This window comes from Clytia hemisphaerica, unplaced genomic scaffold (genome assembly GCF_902728285.1).
Source record: "Clytia hemisphaerica strain Z4C2 unplaced genomic scaffold, Clytia hemisphaerica genome assembly, whole genome shotgun sequence".
Classification (NCBI taxonomy): Eukaryota; Metazoa; Cnidaria; class Hydrozoa; order Leptothecata; family Clytiidae; genus Clytia; species Clytia hemisphaerica.
This window is the reverse complement of record NW_027103917.1, coordinates 1,570,104-1,586,601: the sequence shown is the minus strand read 5'-3', so window position 1 is coordinate 1,586,601 and position 16,498 is coordinate 1,570,104. Positions and strand designations below refer to the sequence as shown.

At 34.6% G+C, this 16,498-nt stretch overlaps 6 protein-coding genes across 6 annotated transcripts in view; 3 read left to right on the top strand and 3 right to left on the bottom strand.

Moving 5' to 3' along the window:
- LOC136809397 (sialin-like) overlaps positions 1-16,498 on the top strand; it is a 151,809-nt gene that overhangs the window by 96,869 nt on the left and 38,442 nt on the right. The gene's annotated exons all lie outside the window — the stretch shown is intronic.
- LOC136809523 (uncharacterized) lies at positions 435-6,247 on the top strand. Its single transcript, XM_067066061.1, has 4 exons — positions 435-547; positions 4,664-4,813; positions 5,283-5,386; positions 5,997-6,247. Exons 1-4 carry the CDS (start codon positions 459-461, stop codon positions 6,245-6,247), a joined length of 594 nt encoding a protein of 197 aa, XP_066922162.1. The 5' UTR covers positions 435-458.
- LOC136809385 (FMN-dependent NADPH-azoreductase-like) lies at positions 2,071-3,950 on the bottom strand. Its single transcript, XM_067065911.1, has 4 exons — positions 3,707-3,950; positions 3,240-3,435; positions 2,691-2,826; positions 2,071-2,307 (listed from the first exon to the last, which is right to left on the bottom strand). Exons 1-4 carry the CDS (start codon positions 3,837-3,839, stop codon positions 2,152-2,154), a joined length of 621 nt encoding a protein of 206 aa, XP_066922012.1. The 5' UTR covers positions 3,840-3,950; the 3' UTR covers positions 2,071-2,151.
- LOC136809553 (FMN-dependent NADPH-azoreductase-like) lies at positions 8,287-10,163 on the bottom strand. The gene is made up of 4 exons (XM_067066093.1): positions 9,906-10,163; positions 9,461-9,656; positions 8,889-9,024; positions 8,287-8,519 (listed from the first exon to the last, which is right to left on the bottom strand). Exons 1-4 carry the CDS (start codon positions 10,036-10,038, stop codon positions 8,364-8,366), a joined length of 621 nt encoding a protein of 206 aa, XP_066922194.1. The 5' UTR covers positions 10,039-10,163; the 3' UTR covers positions 8,287-8,363.
- LOC136809522 (uncharacterized) lies at positions 10,236-12,694 on the top strand. The gene is made up of 4 exons (XM_067066060.1): positions 10,236-10,246; positions 10,835-10,984; positions 11,438-11,541; positions 12,323-12,694. The coding sequence occupies exons 1-4, from the start codon at positions 10,236-10,238 to the stop codon at positions 12,571-12,573; spliced, it is 516 nt and encodes a 171-aa protein (XP_066922161.1). The 3' UTR covers positions 12,574-12,694.
- LOC136809384 (NADPH azoreductase-like) lies at positions 14,373-16,370 on the bottom strand. The gene is made up of 4 exons (XM_067065909.1): positions 16,142-16,370; positions 15,674-15,869; positions 14,810-14,945; positions 14,373-14,605 (listed from the first exon to the last, which is right to left on the bottom strand). Exons 1-4 carry the CDS (start codon positions 16,272-16,274, stop codon positions 14,450-14,452), a joined length of 621 nt encoding a protein of 206 aa, XP_066922010.1. The 5' UTR covers positions 16,275-16,370; the 3' UTR covers positions 14,373-14,449.

Here is a 16,498-nt window from a genome sequence, read left to right as displayed (position 1 = left end):
CCCGGGCTTTTACTAAGTTTAGGTTTCATTCAAGAATGATGAGAATTTATGATTTTTATAGAAAGACAAAAGAGAAGAAATCAGAAGAATAAAATTGTTTCAGGAGACATGCATCAGAAAGAAAAAGGAGGTAGGTGTGCAGGAAAGCAGGCTAATCACTACATTCTTCGAAGATCAGGAAGCCAGGCTAATTACTTCAGTTACGCAAACAATTAATATTAGAAATTTTATAAAAACAAAGGAACACACGAAGGAAATACAAGAGAACTATTTAATGACTTTGTTTTGTCTTTTTCTTTTTGATATGACTGATGGAAGAATTCTTTTTTTGTTTCTTTTTGTTCATTTCACTTCTTCTCCTTTGTATCTCTTGATTAGTAGTCATTTAGTATAGGACCAAGAGCACTGTTTTCTCTGGTGAAACACCTGTTGGTGTCTGGTGTATGGACTTTTAAAAAATGTTGATTATAGGTTTACAGATTTTGATGTGCTGGATTCAGCGATCACATCAGATGAAAAACAGCTCTGGAATATTGCAACCTGATGGGTAAGTACATGTTTCTGATTCAACAATTCATCTTTGAGATATGAGGCCTCCGAGTGTATTCGGGATGGACGCTGACAGACACGCCATGACTTACACTTTTTTCTGTAAGAGCAATTTTATAAGAACAATAAGGCTCAAAATCGCCAAAAATTAAGAACAATTTAAAGCTAATTGACGTCTAAAAACGCTAAAAATGTTTTTTTGGGGTCAATCACTTATCAACTTTGTATCATAACTTTGTATTGAATAAATATTTTAGTGAAATTTCTTCACAGTGATGACCTCCAAAGATCAAAAAATCTCACCAGTGAAAATGAAAGTTATAACACTTTTCTACAAGATCTTCATTTTTTTCTTCTTCATTTTTGTCTTCGTTTTTAGAATTCTTTTGAAGACTTTTTTATTTCAAATTGTTCCACTCACAAATATCTCTCCAATGATACCAAATTTATAAAGATTGAAGAATTCCTTCTAAAGTTATAAGTAAATGAAAAAAGAGTACACACTTATCGTGAATAGACTTAAGAACAATACTGAAACTTGAATAACACGCCTCTTTATACAGGGTGTCCCTAATTAAAGTATCGAGTTTGAACATGCGATTGAGTAGAAAAGTTTGTGTGTGTTATCGCTAAAATATAAGAACGTTCTCCATCACACAGGCTTATTACAAAAGGTAGTTACAATGTATAAATTAATCGTAACGACAAAGAAAAAAGAGGGAGAGCTTAAAATACAATTTTGTGAACACGCACATAAAACTTTCTACTCATAGTTGTGTTTCGACTCGATACTTTAATTAGGGACACCCTGTATAAGAATGCAATGATGTTTTTTCACTTCATCGTGAATATTTGTAACATTTACGGTATTCCAAGGTTAGGATCCAACCCAAGCTAAAATCTGGTATGTCATGCATGTATCAAGAAAAAAATGCATTTTTTTCGAACCTTTTACCATTGCTGGGTAAGGATTGGCAATTTAATTGTAAAATGCTCTAAAAATGGCATTCGCCAAATTCTATGATTGTTGTATTCTTACCATTTCTTAAATTTTTGGCCAATTTCATCATGAATATTCTTATAAAGTATACTCTTATAAATAAACGTGTACTCAGTTTCAAGCAATTTAGGGGTCCGATTAGTAAAAATTAGGTATACATCCTTAAATTCCTCAATTTCACTCCTTAAAATTTGCAGTGTGAAATAAATAGTTTGGATAAATCGATCCTGTCTTATTTTTTAAAGTCTGTGACCAGTTTAACCGTCGAAGTCCGCCAATTAAAAAGGAAAACGTAGGGCCCTGTTGGCCATTTTGTGCAAAAAAAAAATGGATATTTTCGTTTGTATATTTCTATGGTGCTAACCTTTGGGTCTGGAAAATTGATGTCTTTTGTCAATTACTTTTAGTCGAAAAACATCTTTCAGGATTAACTTGTTTTAACAAGTCCGGACTAAGAAGATTTGATCGAAAGTTTGCCAGCAATAACACGGGACTGAAAGCTTTTAAAATCAATACAATAATGATGTTTGTAACTTTAAGATATCTTCTCGTCTTCAAATTCATTTTATTCTAATATTTACAAATGATTAAGTAGTATGAAATTAGCGATACATTTTGAAAGTTAATTCGGGTGTTCCAGTAGCTCGTTGGGTTTTGGCAGCTTGGGCCCACCATTCGACTTGATTGAGTAATTTCTTGATACTTTCGTGAATGTGCGTGTTTGCTGTTGTCCCATCTTCTTTCACTTCGTTTTGAACCTTAAGGCCAAGAAAAGAGAATATTTGTTTAGAGAATATCAAAAAAGTCGTTCTGAATGACAAAAATCAACAAGGTTGGTCAAGATGAGGCTAACATTTTTTCCATAGAAATTTGAATCTCAAGTCCTTGTAATGCAAAATGGTTAAAACTTTGACAGAAAATTGAAAACTTCTTATTAAAAAAACCAAATCTCTCGCGTAAATTTAAAAACTATCTACTACAAAGTTTCCTCCCTTTTTGCCATACTCTTGTATTAGGATAAAAATTGCTTAAATTCAAGTATGCTTAAGCCCCTATTCACTTAGGTGGTTTTAGTCATTTATAGTTCACAAAGGCAAGAATGGATGGTTTTAAAGACGTTAAAAGTTTAATTTCAACTTACATAGGGGATAACAACAAAATGTTTAACTGGTAGACATCCCATTTCAGACAAGAATGGACGTGCAGCTGTCATGGCCATTACTCCTCCAAGATTTCCTTGCGAATAACCAACCATACCGCTAACTTTGAATTCGAAGCTGAAATAGAAAAGAGTGATAATTAATTAGAAATTTTGTCATCATTCGTTCCTAGGCTCCCGGTGGTTGCGCACGAATGCGTGAATGGGCCGTGAATCAACTTGTTGAGTTGGAATGACCTAGATTCGAAGCAAAAATAACGTCTTGAAAAAAATCCACTGTACATCAGATTCATAGGTTTAGGTGAGATTTTTCTTTTTCATAATTGGTCAATAATACCATTCTTGCGTTGTATGAAGACAAACTGTTGTTTTAACTTTCAACATGTAGTAAAAAATTTCCCCAATCATTTGTGTCTACAATATTTTTGGCATTGCTTAGAATCCTGAGGTATTAAACTTATTTGTATCCCAAAATTTTGAAGGCCTCGCTGTTGTTTTGGAGTATAGGCAGACAAATCCAAAACGGTTTACCTCGGTGGTGGCAAGTGGTTGATCAAGTTGGTCAAAGCAGGTGGCATGCTTCGATTGTATTCAGCGGTCAAAATAATGTATGCATCAGCAGAAATGACAATGTCGTTCAATTGTCGTAATTTTTCTGGTGCTTTCGATTGATCAGGGTAGAAGTGAAGAGGTGTTTTTAAAACCGGTAGATCGTATTCCTCAGGATCTAAAGAAAAAAAAAACTCCTTTTAAAATCTAAATTTTGCAGGAATCATAAGATACATCTAGTTAGAGACAGCTAGCTGTTGAGAGCAGGATAACCTTATATCGCTAAAGGTAGTTGACAATTCTTGTGACAAATTAACAATGATGAATCTAAACTCTAAATCCAATTTTTTGTGTCTCTGTCTCTGTCTTAACTTAGAGGAGATATTCGTACTAAATGGCTCAAGTTAGGAAATTAGATCTAAAAACTAGTAAATGAAGCACACACTTACCGACAAAATGAATGGTGTGTCCTTTGGGTGTCAAGACTTCGTTGAATTGTTTTTGAATCAGATTTCTCATTCGCTCAGCCATTCGTCCATCACGAACAGATGACATGATACAAACGATTTTCAAAGAAGCCATTTTTCTATCGTCTCTCTTGTTGATGTAGAAATACTTGAAAGTTCAAGAACTTTTTCAACTTGATAATGCCTGTTCGGTCTGCTGTGTGCAACGAGTTGTTTTTTGATGTCTTGCTGAAAAGATAAGCTTTTATATGCGTGTTATTGCTCTAAAATGTTGCAATTGTATTTGAATGTTTATCAAGGGACCAATTAATAATGACTCGCTTGTGGGACATGTTTCTTTTCTTTTCTTCCAAAAGGAAAATTATGTCAATCTCAAGAGTAGGCCTTTTCTTTCTTATGAGATTGTATAGTTTAGTAAGTATATCGAAAACGATTCGATAATGATGGGCTAATGGGTCTTGCTTTACAAAATGGAAATGATTCAATATAAACCTTTCCAAGAGATGCTAGCCTCGTTTACAAGAATCTTTATCATCATTTTTTAAAGAGCATAAAAGTAAATTACAACCCTGTATCACGGACCCAATGGGACTTTAGTCCCACTGAAATTTGGCCAAAATCTACTTGATGATGTCATCCCCATTCGAAATTTAATGCAAAAATTTGCTGTCCAAAACCATCCCCACTGGATATTTTAAACTCGTGAACAATAAAATTTCTATCCCTTTGGGATTTCAATAGAAGGTTTTATTCCCACTGTGGGAAAAAGTTACACCGGGGCTGTGAAACATGGGTGTTAAATTGCAACTAAGATATTTAAAGATTCTCGCATTTGGTTCCTCTAATTGCCTGCAGCTAGTAGAGTGATATTTGAATATCATGTATTTTCACTGAGACAGGGGTATCGTCTCATTTTATGACTTGATCTCTTTAATGAAGGGCGAACGTTTGTTCACATCAATATACATACCATGAACCACACCGGAGGATATTTTACGAACAACGTGCAGAAAACATCGTGGGAAGTTGCTGCAATGTTGGCAAAAATGGAGAATGTCTTGATAAAGATAAATATTGCTCAAGAACAAGGTCAGATATAGCTTTTGTTTTGTTTGTGATTTCTCGTCCTGTATTTTCTCTCACTAAAATTCTCTTACTTTACCAGAATGAAGATGTTTGGAACTGGGATGTGCGCTGATTATCCTGTTTTTAACTCCATGGGACCTCGCTCAAGATAACTAAAATACCTTATCGGGGAAAACTTCGTCGGGGAAAATTTTCGTCGGGGAAAATTTTCGTCGGGGAAAAATCTCGTCGGGGAAAAATTCGTCACTTGCTGGTAGTTGGTAAACGCATTAAGGCCGGGGAAAATTTTCGTCGGGGAAAATATTCGTCACTTGTCCAAAATTTCGTCACTTTTCCCCGACGAAGTCAGAAAAATTTGTCATTGGTAGGGTGCTTTTTTGAAAAAGATTAGGAAAAAGGTAGAACATTTTAACTGATGACTTGTGTTTGAGACAAATTGATCTTCTTTCTTTATGTCTGCACTACTTTTCAGGATATATACGGTATCAGTGTCGAAATTACGTTTGATCAAACGATACAAAACGAAGTATTATTGTTGTAAAGGTTTCCATCAAGAAGATGATGCATGCGTTAAAGGTAATTTATTTGAATTCAAAGTCTGTCTCTTATAATCTGCAGTGGAGACGAAAAAGGCTGTAACTTTTTATAGAAAGAGGGGGTATCTTCTAGTGACGGTTTTGGGTTCGTTGAAAATATAATCAGAAGTGGATCATTAGAATTAGAGAAATATTATAAAATTGTTATTGAGGTAAGCGGGGATTTCGAATTACACGGCTGGGTCAAAATTTCGGTGTCTCTCCTAATTGGATATAATATAGTTTTGACCTTTTGGGTTGGAAGCTTTCTTACCCCGGAGAGGCATTTTTTCCTAATTTCTTCAGCTAAAGTCCCATTGGACCTGTAACATAGTTACACTATACTCCAGTCTTAAAAACTTCCTTTGACTATCACTTCACCTCGACGAAAATAGAAAATAGACCTAATGCTTTTCAAAGAGCTAGTCTTCGGAAGTCAAAGCAGAGACATCACGCTGTTTCAATGTACATACAACGTACTTATCTGGATGCTACAGACGTTTTCGCGTATGAGATGCACTGAAGCTTAGGGTTTCCAGGGTTTCGTTGGTTATTTTTTAAATGATTTCAAATTGAGAGTTCTGAAATATTTCTTTTTCTTTTTCCAATAGTACCAAACCATCAAATGGGTGTTATGAAAGAGAAGTTTTACATATTATTGATTATAACAGTCACTATTGGTATAACAACACTCATCTTATTATGCCTATGTAAGTATAAACATTGTCGTCAAGTGACATTACCATGTAGACGCAGTGACGTTGCTATGGTAAACAAAGAAAAAGTTTTAACGAAATTACCGGCAGCTGATATGATGACTCATACGACAGTTGCTACAGGCGCAGATCGAATGTCCAGTTGAAAATGATCAAAATGATTTCAATGATCATCTAGAGTCACGTGATTGATTTGAAATTTTGACAGGTGTTAGGTATTGATAATACAAGCTTACAGTCAAAATTTAAGCAAATTCGGACCAGCAATTATGCTGAAAGTGAGCATTTTAGGTAAAATTAGATGGTCAATATCTACCACTGGTGAATACTTCAAGTCAAAAGCTGCCAAATGTATACATATACATGTAAAGACTTTAGCATTATGTCGATTTCAGTACCATTTTACCATTTTATTTTTTAGAAATGTTATGTACATAATATTATTTAAATAATAGTTTTTAATGAAAATGTCTTTTTTAATATAATTTAATTTATGCTTCTATTCAATCCTTTCAGCTTGGAGAAAAGATTGCATCATGAAAAAATACTATGCACTTTAAAAAAAATTAGGCGCATTTCAACTTTTCTCGACTGTACGTCTAGATGGACCACAATGGCATTCCTTTATTTTTCTTTTGACCAACAACATAAAAGATTTTGCTTGAGAAGTGCAATCACAGCGTAGGCGAGTGGAGTCCGGGCCTTAGCTAGGATTGGTTTCTATTTCACCCTATTTATAAGATGGCGCAGAACTTTTTGATAAATTTTATCTGCAGTATCCTCAGAATCAATCAATCAATCAATCAATAATTAAATCAATCAATAATCAAATCAATTAATTATTCCTGATTATTTTTTATGTTTCAATCTTTAAAGCATTAAAAGCTTTATATATAAATCTTTAAAGCATTAAAAGCTTTATTATAAATCTTTAAAGTATTAAAAGCTTTATAAGTGCATGACATGACCTTTCAGTGGGGGCATTTAGTGAAAGCTATGGCTAGTATAAGAAACATTTTTTATAAGAATATCGATCTTCCCAGTTAGGGTTAGGGTTGGAGCCCGAAACAATAGCATAATTATACTAATTATGCTATTAATGATGTAATCTTTACTATACGAGATTTTTCGTTGACCGCCCTCGTAAGATGGAATGTTGGAAAAGGAGCTTATACTGAGGTTGCTCCCTTTCTTCTTCGGCTTTTTAGGTTTAGTTGGTTTCTTCTTACCTTGACTCCATTCGATGCTCTAGCGAGGCCGAACCTTACGAGTGCCACTGCACGTAACAATACCAGTCTAATCTCCATACACTCTTATATCAGAGTAATGGTACCAAATTACCTTCACATGGCATGGGTTGACCTGGGCGAACCACTTGTTAAATGAATCGCCGTGACACGGTGGGTAGCGAACTGGGTCCTCTCAGATTGGAATACCACTACGCCTCAATTCACCTTGATGAACAAACCCAATTTATTCATCGTTTGAAATCAAACTAAAAATTATGTCTACGATATCTTCAACAAGAGAATTTCATTACTTATTGCTAGTTATTGTTCTGTTACGTCATACCAGAGACTCCTGCCTAAAGGCTGAGTCATCATGCTTAAAGGGACATAACAGTACTTGCGAAATTTGTAAACAAACTGTATGGAGCGGATGCAAAATCAAAACAAATGTCACATGTAAAAATAAAAATCAAACCAAATATGGCTAATTTTGATTGTTCAATTGTTCGTTTTGGACACGTGATTTTAAATGTTCTCTTTAATGACACATGGTTCGCGCAATGTTTATATTTTACTACTTTAATGTCCCTTTAACAAGCTACTTGAAATATTAGTCATTGTAATTGTTATTTTCTCGAGGTTACTAAAAGGCGGTGGACTAAAGTGTGGAGAACAAATTTTGATTGGCATTTGAATTTTAGCGATTTTGAAACTTTATTTTTCAGAAGTAGTCTGAACCGTACATATACCTAACCTCAAATGTATAATCTTATAAGGCCAAAAACTTTCTCTGATCAAATAGATCTAAATCAAATGCAATGCAAATGATTTTCAAAGGAAAAAATAGTTGATAATAAAGTGCCTGAAATAAAGTGTTAAGCTTTGGGTCGAAAGACATCTTCCAGAATTAACAGAAGTGTTACAGTTTTGAAAATCGAAAATCATCAGTACAGATGTTTGTAACTTTAAGATAACATTTATTCTCGTCAAATTATTACATTCTGATATTTACAAATGATTAAGTAGTATGAGATTAGCGATACATTTCGAAAGTTGATTTGGGTGTTCCAGAAGCTCGTTGTGTTTTGGCAGCTTGGGCCCACCATTCGACTTGATTGAGTAGTTTCTTGATACTTTCGTGGATGTGTGTGTTTGCTGTTGTCCCATCCTCTTTCACTTCATTTTGAACCTTAAGGCCAAGAAAGGAGAATATTTGTTTACAGAATACCAAAAAAAGTCGTTCTGAATGACAAAAATCAAAATGGTTGGTCAAGATTGGAGAGGTTAACATTTTTTTCCATAGAAATTTGAATCTTAAGTCCTTGTAAAGCCACTTTGACGGAAAATTGAAAACTTCTTATCCAAAAAAGCCAAATCTCTCGCGTAAGTTTGAAAACTATCTACTGCAAAGTTTTTTCCATACTCGTGTATTAGGATAAAAATTGATTGAATTCAAGAATGCTTAAGCCCTATTCGCTTAGGTGGTTTTATTTATTTATAGATCATAAAGGCAAGACTGGATGGTTTTAAAGACGTTAAAAGTTTAATTTCAACTTACATAGGGGATGACAACAAAATGTTTGACTGGTAGACATCCCATTTCAGATAAGAATGGTCGTGCAGCTGTCATGGCCATTACTCCTCCAAGATTTCCTTGTGAATAACCAACCATACCGCTAACTTTGAATTCGAAGCTGAAATAGAAAAGAGTGATATTAATTAGAAATCTTGTCATCATTCGTTCCTAGGCTCCCGGTGGTTGCGCACGAATGCGTGAATGGGCCGTGAATCAACTTGTTGAGTTGGAATGACCTAGATATGAATATAGTTAATAAAAATAACTCGAAGCAAAAATAACTTCTTGAAAAAAATCCACTGTACATCAGATTCATAGGTTTAGGTGAGATTTTTCTTTTTCATAATTGGTCAATAATACCGTTCTTGCGTTGTATGAAGACAAACTGTTGTTTTAACTTTCAACTTGTAGTAAAAAATTTCCCCAATCATTTGTGTCTACAATATTTTTGGCATTGCTTAGAATCCTGAGGTATTAAACTTATTTGTATCCCAAAATTTTGAAGGCCTCGCTGTTGTTTTGGAGTATAGGCAGACAAATCCAAAACGGTTTACCTCGGTGGTGGCAAGTGGTTGATCAAGTTGGTCAAAGCAGGTGGCATGCTTCGATTGTATTCAGCAGTTAGAATAATGTATGCATCAGCAGAAATGACAATGTCGTTCAAGTTTCGTAATTTTTCTGGTGCTTTCGATTGATCAGGGTAGAAGTGAAGAGGTGTCTTTAAAACCGGTAGATCGTATTCCTCGGGATCTAAAGAAAAAAAAAACTCCTTTTAAAATCTAAATTTTGCAAGAATCATAAGATACATCTAGTTAGAGACAGCTAGCTGTTGAGAGCAGGATAACCTTATATCGCTAAAGGTAGTTGTCAATTCTTGTGACAAATTAAATCCAATTTTCTATGTCTCTGTCTCTGTCTTAACTTAGAGGAGATATTCGTACTAAATGGCTCAAGTTAGGAAATTAGATCTAAAAACTAGTAAATGAAGCACAGACTTACCGACAAAATGAATAGTGTGTCCTTTGGGTGTCAAGACTTCCTCGAATTGTTTTTGAATTAGATTTCTCATTCGCTCAGCCATTCGTCCATCACGAACAGATGACATGATACAAACTATTTTCAAAGAAGCCATTTTTCTATCGTCTCTCTTGTTGATGTAGAAATACTTGAAAGTTCAAGAACTTTTTCAACTTGATAATGCCTGTTCGGTCTGCTGTGTGCAACGAGTTGTTTTTTGATGTCTTGCTGAAAAGAGAAGCTTTTATATGCGTGTTATTGCTCTAAAATATTGCGATTGTATTTAAATGTCCATCAAGGGACCAATCAATAATGACTCGCTTGTGAGACATTTTTCTTTTCTTTTCTTCCAAATGAAAAATAATGTCAATCTCAAGAGTAAGCCTTTTCTTTCTTAAGAGATAGTTTAGTAAGTATATCGAAAACGATTCGATAATGATGGGCTAATGGGTCTTGCTTTACAAAATAGAAATGATTCAATATAAACCTTTCCAAGAGATGCTAGCCTCGTTTACAAGAATCTTTATCAACATTTTTTAAAGAGCATAAAAGTAAATTACAACCCTGTATCACGAACCCAATGGGACTTTAGTCCCACTGAAATTTGGCCAAATCTACTTGATGATGTCATCCCAATTCGAAATTCAATGCAAAAATTTGCTGTCCAAAACCATCCCCACTGGATATTTTAAACTCGGGAACAATAAAATTGCTATCCCATTGGGATTTCGATAGAAGGTTTTATCCCCACTGTGGGAAAAAGTTTAAATTGCAAGTTCTAATATATTTAAAGATTCTCGCATTTGTTTCCTCTGATTGCCTGCAGCTAGGAGAGTGATATTTGAATATCAGGTATTTTCACTGAGACAGGGGTATTGTCTAATTTTACGACTTAATCTCTTTATATGCAGAGCGAACGTTTGCTCACATCAATATACATACCATGAACCACACCGGAGGATATTTTACGAACAACGTGCAGAAAACATCGTGGGAAGTTGCTGCAATGTTGGCAAAAATGGAGAATGTCTTGATAAAGATAAATATTGCTCAAGAACAAGGTCAGATTTAGCTTTTGTTTTGTTTGTGATTTCTCGTCCTGTATTTTCTCTCACTAAAATTCTCTTACGCTACGAGAATGAAGATGTTTGGAACTGGGATGTGCGCTGAGTATCCTGTTTTTAACTCCATGGGGCCTTGCTCAAGATAACTAAAAATACCTTATCGGGGAAAACTTCGTCGGGGAAAATTTTCGTCGGTGAAAATTTTCGTCGGGGAAAAATTCGTCACTTGCTGGTAGTTGGTAAACACATTAAGTCCGGGGAAAATTTTCGTCGGGGAAAATATTCGTCACTTGTCCAAAATTTCGTCACTTTTCCCCGACGAAGTCAGAAAAATTTGTCATTGGTAGGGTGCTTTTTTGAAAAAGATTAGGAAAAGGTAGAACATTTTAAATGATGACTTGTGTTTGAGACAAATTAATCTTCTTACTTTATGTCTGCCATACTTTTCAGGATATATACGGTATCAGTGTCGAAATTACGTTTGATCAAACGATACAAAACGAAGTATTATTGTTGTAAAGGTTTCCATCAAGAAGATGATGCATGCGTTAAAGGTAATTTATTTGAACTCAAAGTCTGTCTATCTCTTATAATCTGCAGTGGAGACGAAAATGGCTGTAACTTTTTATAGAAAGAGGGGGCATCCGAGTGACGGTTTTGTGGTCGTTGAAAAAATAATCAGGAGTGTATCATTATTAAAAAGAGAAATATAAAACAATTGTTATTCAATTCTAATTCTTTCAAAAGTTGTAGCATTTTTTTCTTCACTGTGGATTATTTTGAGAAATTATCTAGCTTTTGCATTAGTTTGGTTTTTACAGAGTTAATGATCCGGTACGAATTTGTCCGTTAGTAGGAGTAAAACAGGGATGGAAGAAATCATGTGTGAGGTAAGTGAGGATTTCAAATTTTATGGGTGGGTCAAAATTTCGGTGTCTCTCCTAATTGGAATATTGATATAGTATATAGATATGATATAGTTTTGACCTTTCGGGATGGAAGCTTTCTTACCCCGGAGAGGACCATTTTTTCCTAATTTCTTCAGCTGAAGTCCCATTGGACCTGCTATACTCCAGTCTTAAAAGCTTCCTTTGACTATCGCTTCACCTCAACGAAAATAGAAAATAGACCTAATGCTTTACAAAGAGCTAGTCTTCTCAAGTCCAAGCAGAGACAGCACGCTATTTCAATGTATATACAACGTACTTATCTGGATGTTACAGACGTTTTCGTGTATGAGACGCACTGGAGCTTAGGGTTTCCAGGGTTTCGTTGGTTATTTTAAATGATTTCAAACTGAGAGTTCTGAAATATTTCTTTTTCTTTTTCCAATAGTACCAAACCATCAAATGGGTGTTATGAAAGAAAAGTTCTACATATTATTGATTATAACAGTCACTATTGGTATAGCAACACTCATCTTATTATGCCTATGTAAGTATAAACATTGTCGTCAAGTGACATTACCATGTAGACGCAGTGACGTTGCTATGGTAAACAAAGAAAAAGTTTTAACGAAATTACCGGCAGCCGATATGATGACTCATACGACAGTTGCTATAGGTGCAGATCGAATGTCCAGTTGAAAACGATCAAAATGATTTCAATGATCATCTAGAGTCACGTGATTGATTTGAAATTTTGACAGGTGTTAGGTATTGATGATACAAGCTTACAGTAAAAATTTCAGCAAATTCGGACCAGCAATTATGCTGAAAGTGAGCATTTTAGGTAAAACTAGATGGTCAATATCTACCACTGGTGAATACTTCAAGTCATAAGCTGCCAAATGTATACATATACATGTAAAGACTTTAGCATTATGTCGATTTCAGTGCCATTTTACCATTTTATTTTTAGAAATGTTATGTACATAATATTATTTAAATAATAGTTTTTAATGAAAATATATTTTTTAATATAATTTACAATACTGTTCAATAAGATCAAAGCTATTTTCTGTACAAGCACTAATTGTAGGTCCAAGTAGTTATCTTAGATTTGCTAAGAAATCATGTCTTGAGAGAAGTATACCACACCCCTGTCTCACAGCCCAATGAAACTTTTTCCCACTGCAGGAACAAAATTTATATTGAAATCTTAATGGCAATAAAAATTCTATTGTTCTAAGGTAAAAAAATCCAGCGGGGATGGTTTTGGAGTGCAATTTTTATAGTCAATGAATTTAGAATGGGGATTAAATCAAAGTCGAGTTCCCAGTGTCGCTGAAATTCTTCCAAATTTTTCCAAATGGTGACAAATTTTCCGAGTGTGATTCTGTGACACAGGGATGTTATACCTCAATTGGGATTAGTAAATTTTTTGATCTAATGATCAATTGAGGGACGCCTTAAAACTTCTGAATCATTGATGATTTTTTGATGGGTTTTCTAACTCATGATATAGTAAGGAGATGCACTTCTTTTGCTTACAAAACAGAACTAATTATACAATTTTTTTACTTTTACATTTTCTAAACTTTATTTCTTAACCATTATCGTTTGGTGTAAGCTGGAATGTTGGAAAAGGAGCTTATACTAAGATTGCTTCCTTTCTTCTTCGGCTTTTTAGGTTTAGTTGTTTTCTTCTTCCCTTGACTCCATTCGATGCTCAAGCGAGGCCGAACCTTTACGAGTGCCACAGCACGTAACAATACCAGTCTAATCTCCATACACTCTTGTATCAGAGTAATGGTATCCAATTACCTTCACATGGCATGGGTTGACCTGGGTGAAGGTATATTCACTTGTTAAATGAATCGCCGTGACACGGTGGGTAGCGAACTGGGTCCTCTCAGATTGGAATACCACTACACCTCAATTCACCTTGATGAACAAACCCAATTTATTCATCGTTTGAAATCAAACTAAAAATTGATGTCTATATCTTCAACAAGAGAATTTCATTACTTATTACTGGTTATTGTTCTGTTACGTCATACTAGAAAACCTGCTTAAAGGCTGAGCCATCATGCTTAACAAGCCACTTGAAATATTAGTCATTGTAATTGTTATTTTCTCAAGGTTACTAAAAGGCGGTGGACTAAAGTGTAGAGACCAAATTTTGATTGGCATTTGAATTTTAGCCATTTTGAAACTTTATTTTTCAGAAGTAGTCTGAACCGTACATATACCTCTACGAAACCTCAAATGTATACAAGGCCAAAAACTTTCTCTGATCAAATAGATCGAAATCAAATGCAATGCAAATCATTTTTATAGGAAAATATAGTTGATAATAAAGTGCGGGGAAATTTATGTTTTTATATTTCTATGGTGTTAAGCTTTGGGTCAAGATATTTATCAACTGGCTATTATCGAAAGACATCTTCCAGAATTAACAGAAGTCTTACAGTTTTGAAAATCGAAAATCAACAGTACAGATGTTTGTAACTTTAAGATAACATTTATTCTCGTCAAATTATTACATTCTAATATTTACAAACGATTAAGTAGTATGAAATTAGCGATACATTTCGAAAGTTAATTCGGGTGTTCCAGTAGCTCGTTGGGTTTTGGCAGCTTGGGCCCACCATTCGACTTGATTGAGTAATTTCTTGATACTTTCGTGGATGTGTGTGTTTGCTGTTGTCCCATCTTCTTTCACTTCGTTTTGAACCTTAAGGACATGAAGATGTGATGTTAATGAATGTCAAAGAAGTCTTTCCGATCGACAACATTTTTTTCTCTCTTTGGATTCATACTCTCGTATTAGGACAAGAAGCCAATTCAAGATTAAATTCAACTATAACTCAATTAGGTGATTTCAGGTATTTATGTGTCGTATGGTTTTAAAGACGTTAAAAGTTTAATTTCAACTTACATAGGGGATGACAACAAAATGTTTGACTGGTAGACATCCCATTTCAGATAAGAATGGTCGTGCAGCTGTCATGGCCATTACTCCTCCAAGATTTCCTTGCGAATAACCAACCATACCGCTAACTTTGAATTCGAAGCTGAAATAGAAAAGAAAAGTATTTCTAGAAATTATTGTCAAAAGAAAATAAGCAGATGCAAATAGTGTCTTTTAAAAAGGAAATCCACCTATGCATAGGTTAAATAAAATGTTACTGATTTGTAATTTCCCAATATTGTCGCTGAATAAAATAATCCGTTAATTTGAGTTTTGAATTGTAGTTGAAGATTTCCTGAATCAAGTGTTGAAAAAAACAGTATTTATCAAAAATATTTTTGCCAGCATTTATCGATGATAGGAGGTATGTTTTCCTTCTTATAAGCATAACGTTTATAAGCAAATGAAGGCTCGGTTTGCACATTTTCTAAGCATACCATAAGCATACAGGGCAGCCTGAGATATTTTTATTATATATTTTTCTGATCATAAAGGTTTAGAAGTAGTCTTTAAAATGACATTCTAGGGATAGCCACATTCCACTGCTCCCAAAAATCTAAATGCTGTTTGAAACAAATGTTTACAAAATGTCTGAGATTTAGCAAAATTTGGCTCGGGCGAATTATAAGAATTCATTACCATATACTCTCGGGTACCTAATAAGCATACGCTGTGCCTGTTTTCTTTGAGAGCTTAAGCATACAAGAGCCTGGCCAGGGGGCAGACACTTGCTGCTTATAAAAAAACATGTATCCTTCTGTTTATCTCTAAAGATTTTCAAAGTCTCGCTGTAGTTTTGGAGTATAGGTAAACAAATCCAAAACAGTTTACCTCGGTGGTGGCAAGTGGTTCATCAAGTTGGTCAAAGCAGGTGGCATGCTTCGATTGTATTCAGCGGTCAAAATAATGTATGCATCAGCAGAAATGACAATGTCGTTCAAGTTTCGTAATTTTTCTGGTGCTTTCGATTGATCAGGGTACAAGTAAAGAGGTGTTTTTAAAACCGGTAGATCGTATTCCTCGGGATCTAAAAACACAACAACACCTTTTAAATCTAAATTTTACAGAAAGCATAAGAAACATCTGGCTAACGAAACGACTAGCTGTTGAGTGAAGTACATTTATAACGCTAAAGGTAGTTGACAATTCTTGTGACAAGTTAACAATGATTAATCTAAACTCTCGTTCCGAATCTCTTTGCCTTTCAGTCTTAATTTAGAGGATGAGGGATATTTGTACATACAATGGCTCAAGTTAAGAAATTAGATCTAAAAACTAGTAAATGAAGCAAAGACTTACCGACAAAATGAATGGTGTGTCCTTTGGGTGTCAAGATTTCATTGAATTGTTTTTGAATCAGATTTCTCATTCGTTCAGCCATTCGTCCATCACGAACAGATGACATGATACAAACGATTTTCAAAGAAACCATTTTTCGATTGTCGGTCTTGTCGATGTAGAAATAGTTGAAAGTTCAAGAACTTTTTTGACTTGATGATGCCTGTTTACTCTGCTGTGTGCAACAAGTTGTGTTTGATGTCTTGCTGAAAAGGGAAGCTTTTATACGCGTGTTATTGCTGTAAAATATTGCAATTGTATTTGAATGTTTATCAAGGAACCAATTAATAATTAATCGCTTGTGGGACATTTTTGTTT

Bases quoted from the DNA above. Each gene is read 5' to 3' on its own strand.
- LOC136809523 (XM_067066061.1), top strand. From the start codon at position 459: ATGTTGATTATAGGTTTACAGATTTTGATGTGCTGGATTCAGCGATCA. The intron at 548-4,663 runs GTAAGTACATGT...TCTTTAATGAAG, and splicing joins GGAATATTGCAACCTGATGG to GGCGAACGTTTGTTCACATC. The intron at 5,387-5,996 runs GTAATTTATTTG...TTTTTCCAATAG, and splicing joins AGATGATGCATGCGTTAAAG to TACCAAACCATCAAATGGGT.
- LOC136809522 (XM_067066060.1), top strand. The intron at 10,985-11,437 runs GTCAGATTTAGC...CATACTTTTCAG, and splicing joins AAATATTGCTCAAGAACAAG to GATATATACGGTATCAGTGT. The intron at 11,542-12,322 runs GTAATTTATTTG...TTTTTCCAATAG, and splicing joins AGATGATGCATGCGTTAAAG to TACCAAACCATCAAATGGGT.
- LOC136809385 (XM_067065911.1), bottom strand. From the start codon at position 3,839: ATGGCTTCTTTGAAAATCGTTTGTATCATGTCATCTGTTCGTGATGGA. The intron at 3,436-3,706 runs GTAAGTGTGTGC...TTTTTTCTTTAG, and splicing joins ACACACCATTCATTTTGTCG to ATCCTGAGGAATACGATCTA. The intron at 2,827-3,239 runs GTAAACCGTTTT...TTTCTATTTCAG, and splicing joins AACCACTTGCCACCACCGAG to CTTCGAATTCAAAGTTAGCG.
- LOC136809384 (XM_067065909.1), bottom strand. From the start codon at position 16,274: ATGGTTTCTTTGAAAATCGTTTGTATCATGTCATCTGTTCGTGATGGA. The intron at 15,870-16,141 runs GTAAGTCTTTGC...TTGTGTTTTTAG, and splicing joins ACACACCATTCATTTTGTCG to ATCCCGAGGAATACGATCTA. The intron at 14,606-14,809 runs GTAAGTTGAAAT...CATGTCCTTAAG, and splicing joins ATTTTGTTGTCATCCCCTAT to GTTCAAAACGAAGTGAAAGA.
- LOC136809553 (XM_067066093.1), bottom strand. From the start codon at position 10,038: ATGGCTTCTTTGAAAATAGTTTGTATCATGTCATCTGTTCGTGATGGA. The intron at 9,657-9,905 runs GTAAGTCTGTGC...TTTTTTCTTTAG, and splicing joins ACACACTATTCATTTTGTCG to ATCCCGAGGAATACGATCTA. The intron at 8,520-8,888 runs GTAAGTTGAAAT...CTTGGCCTTAAG, and splicing joins ATTTTGTTGTCATCCCCTAT to GTTCAAAATGAAGTGAAAGA.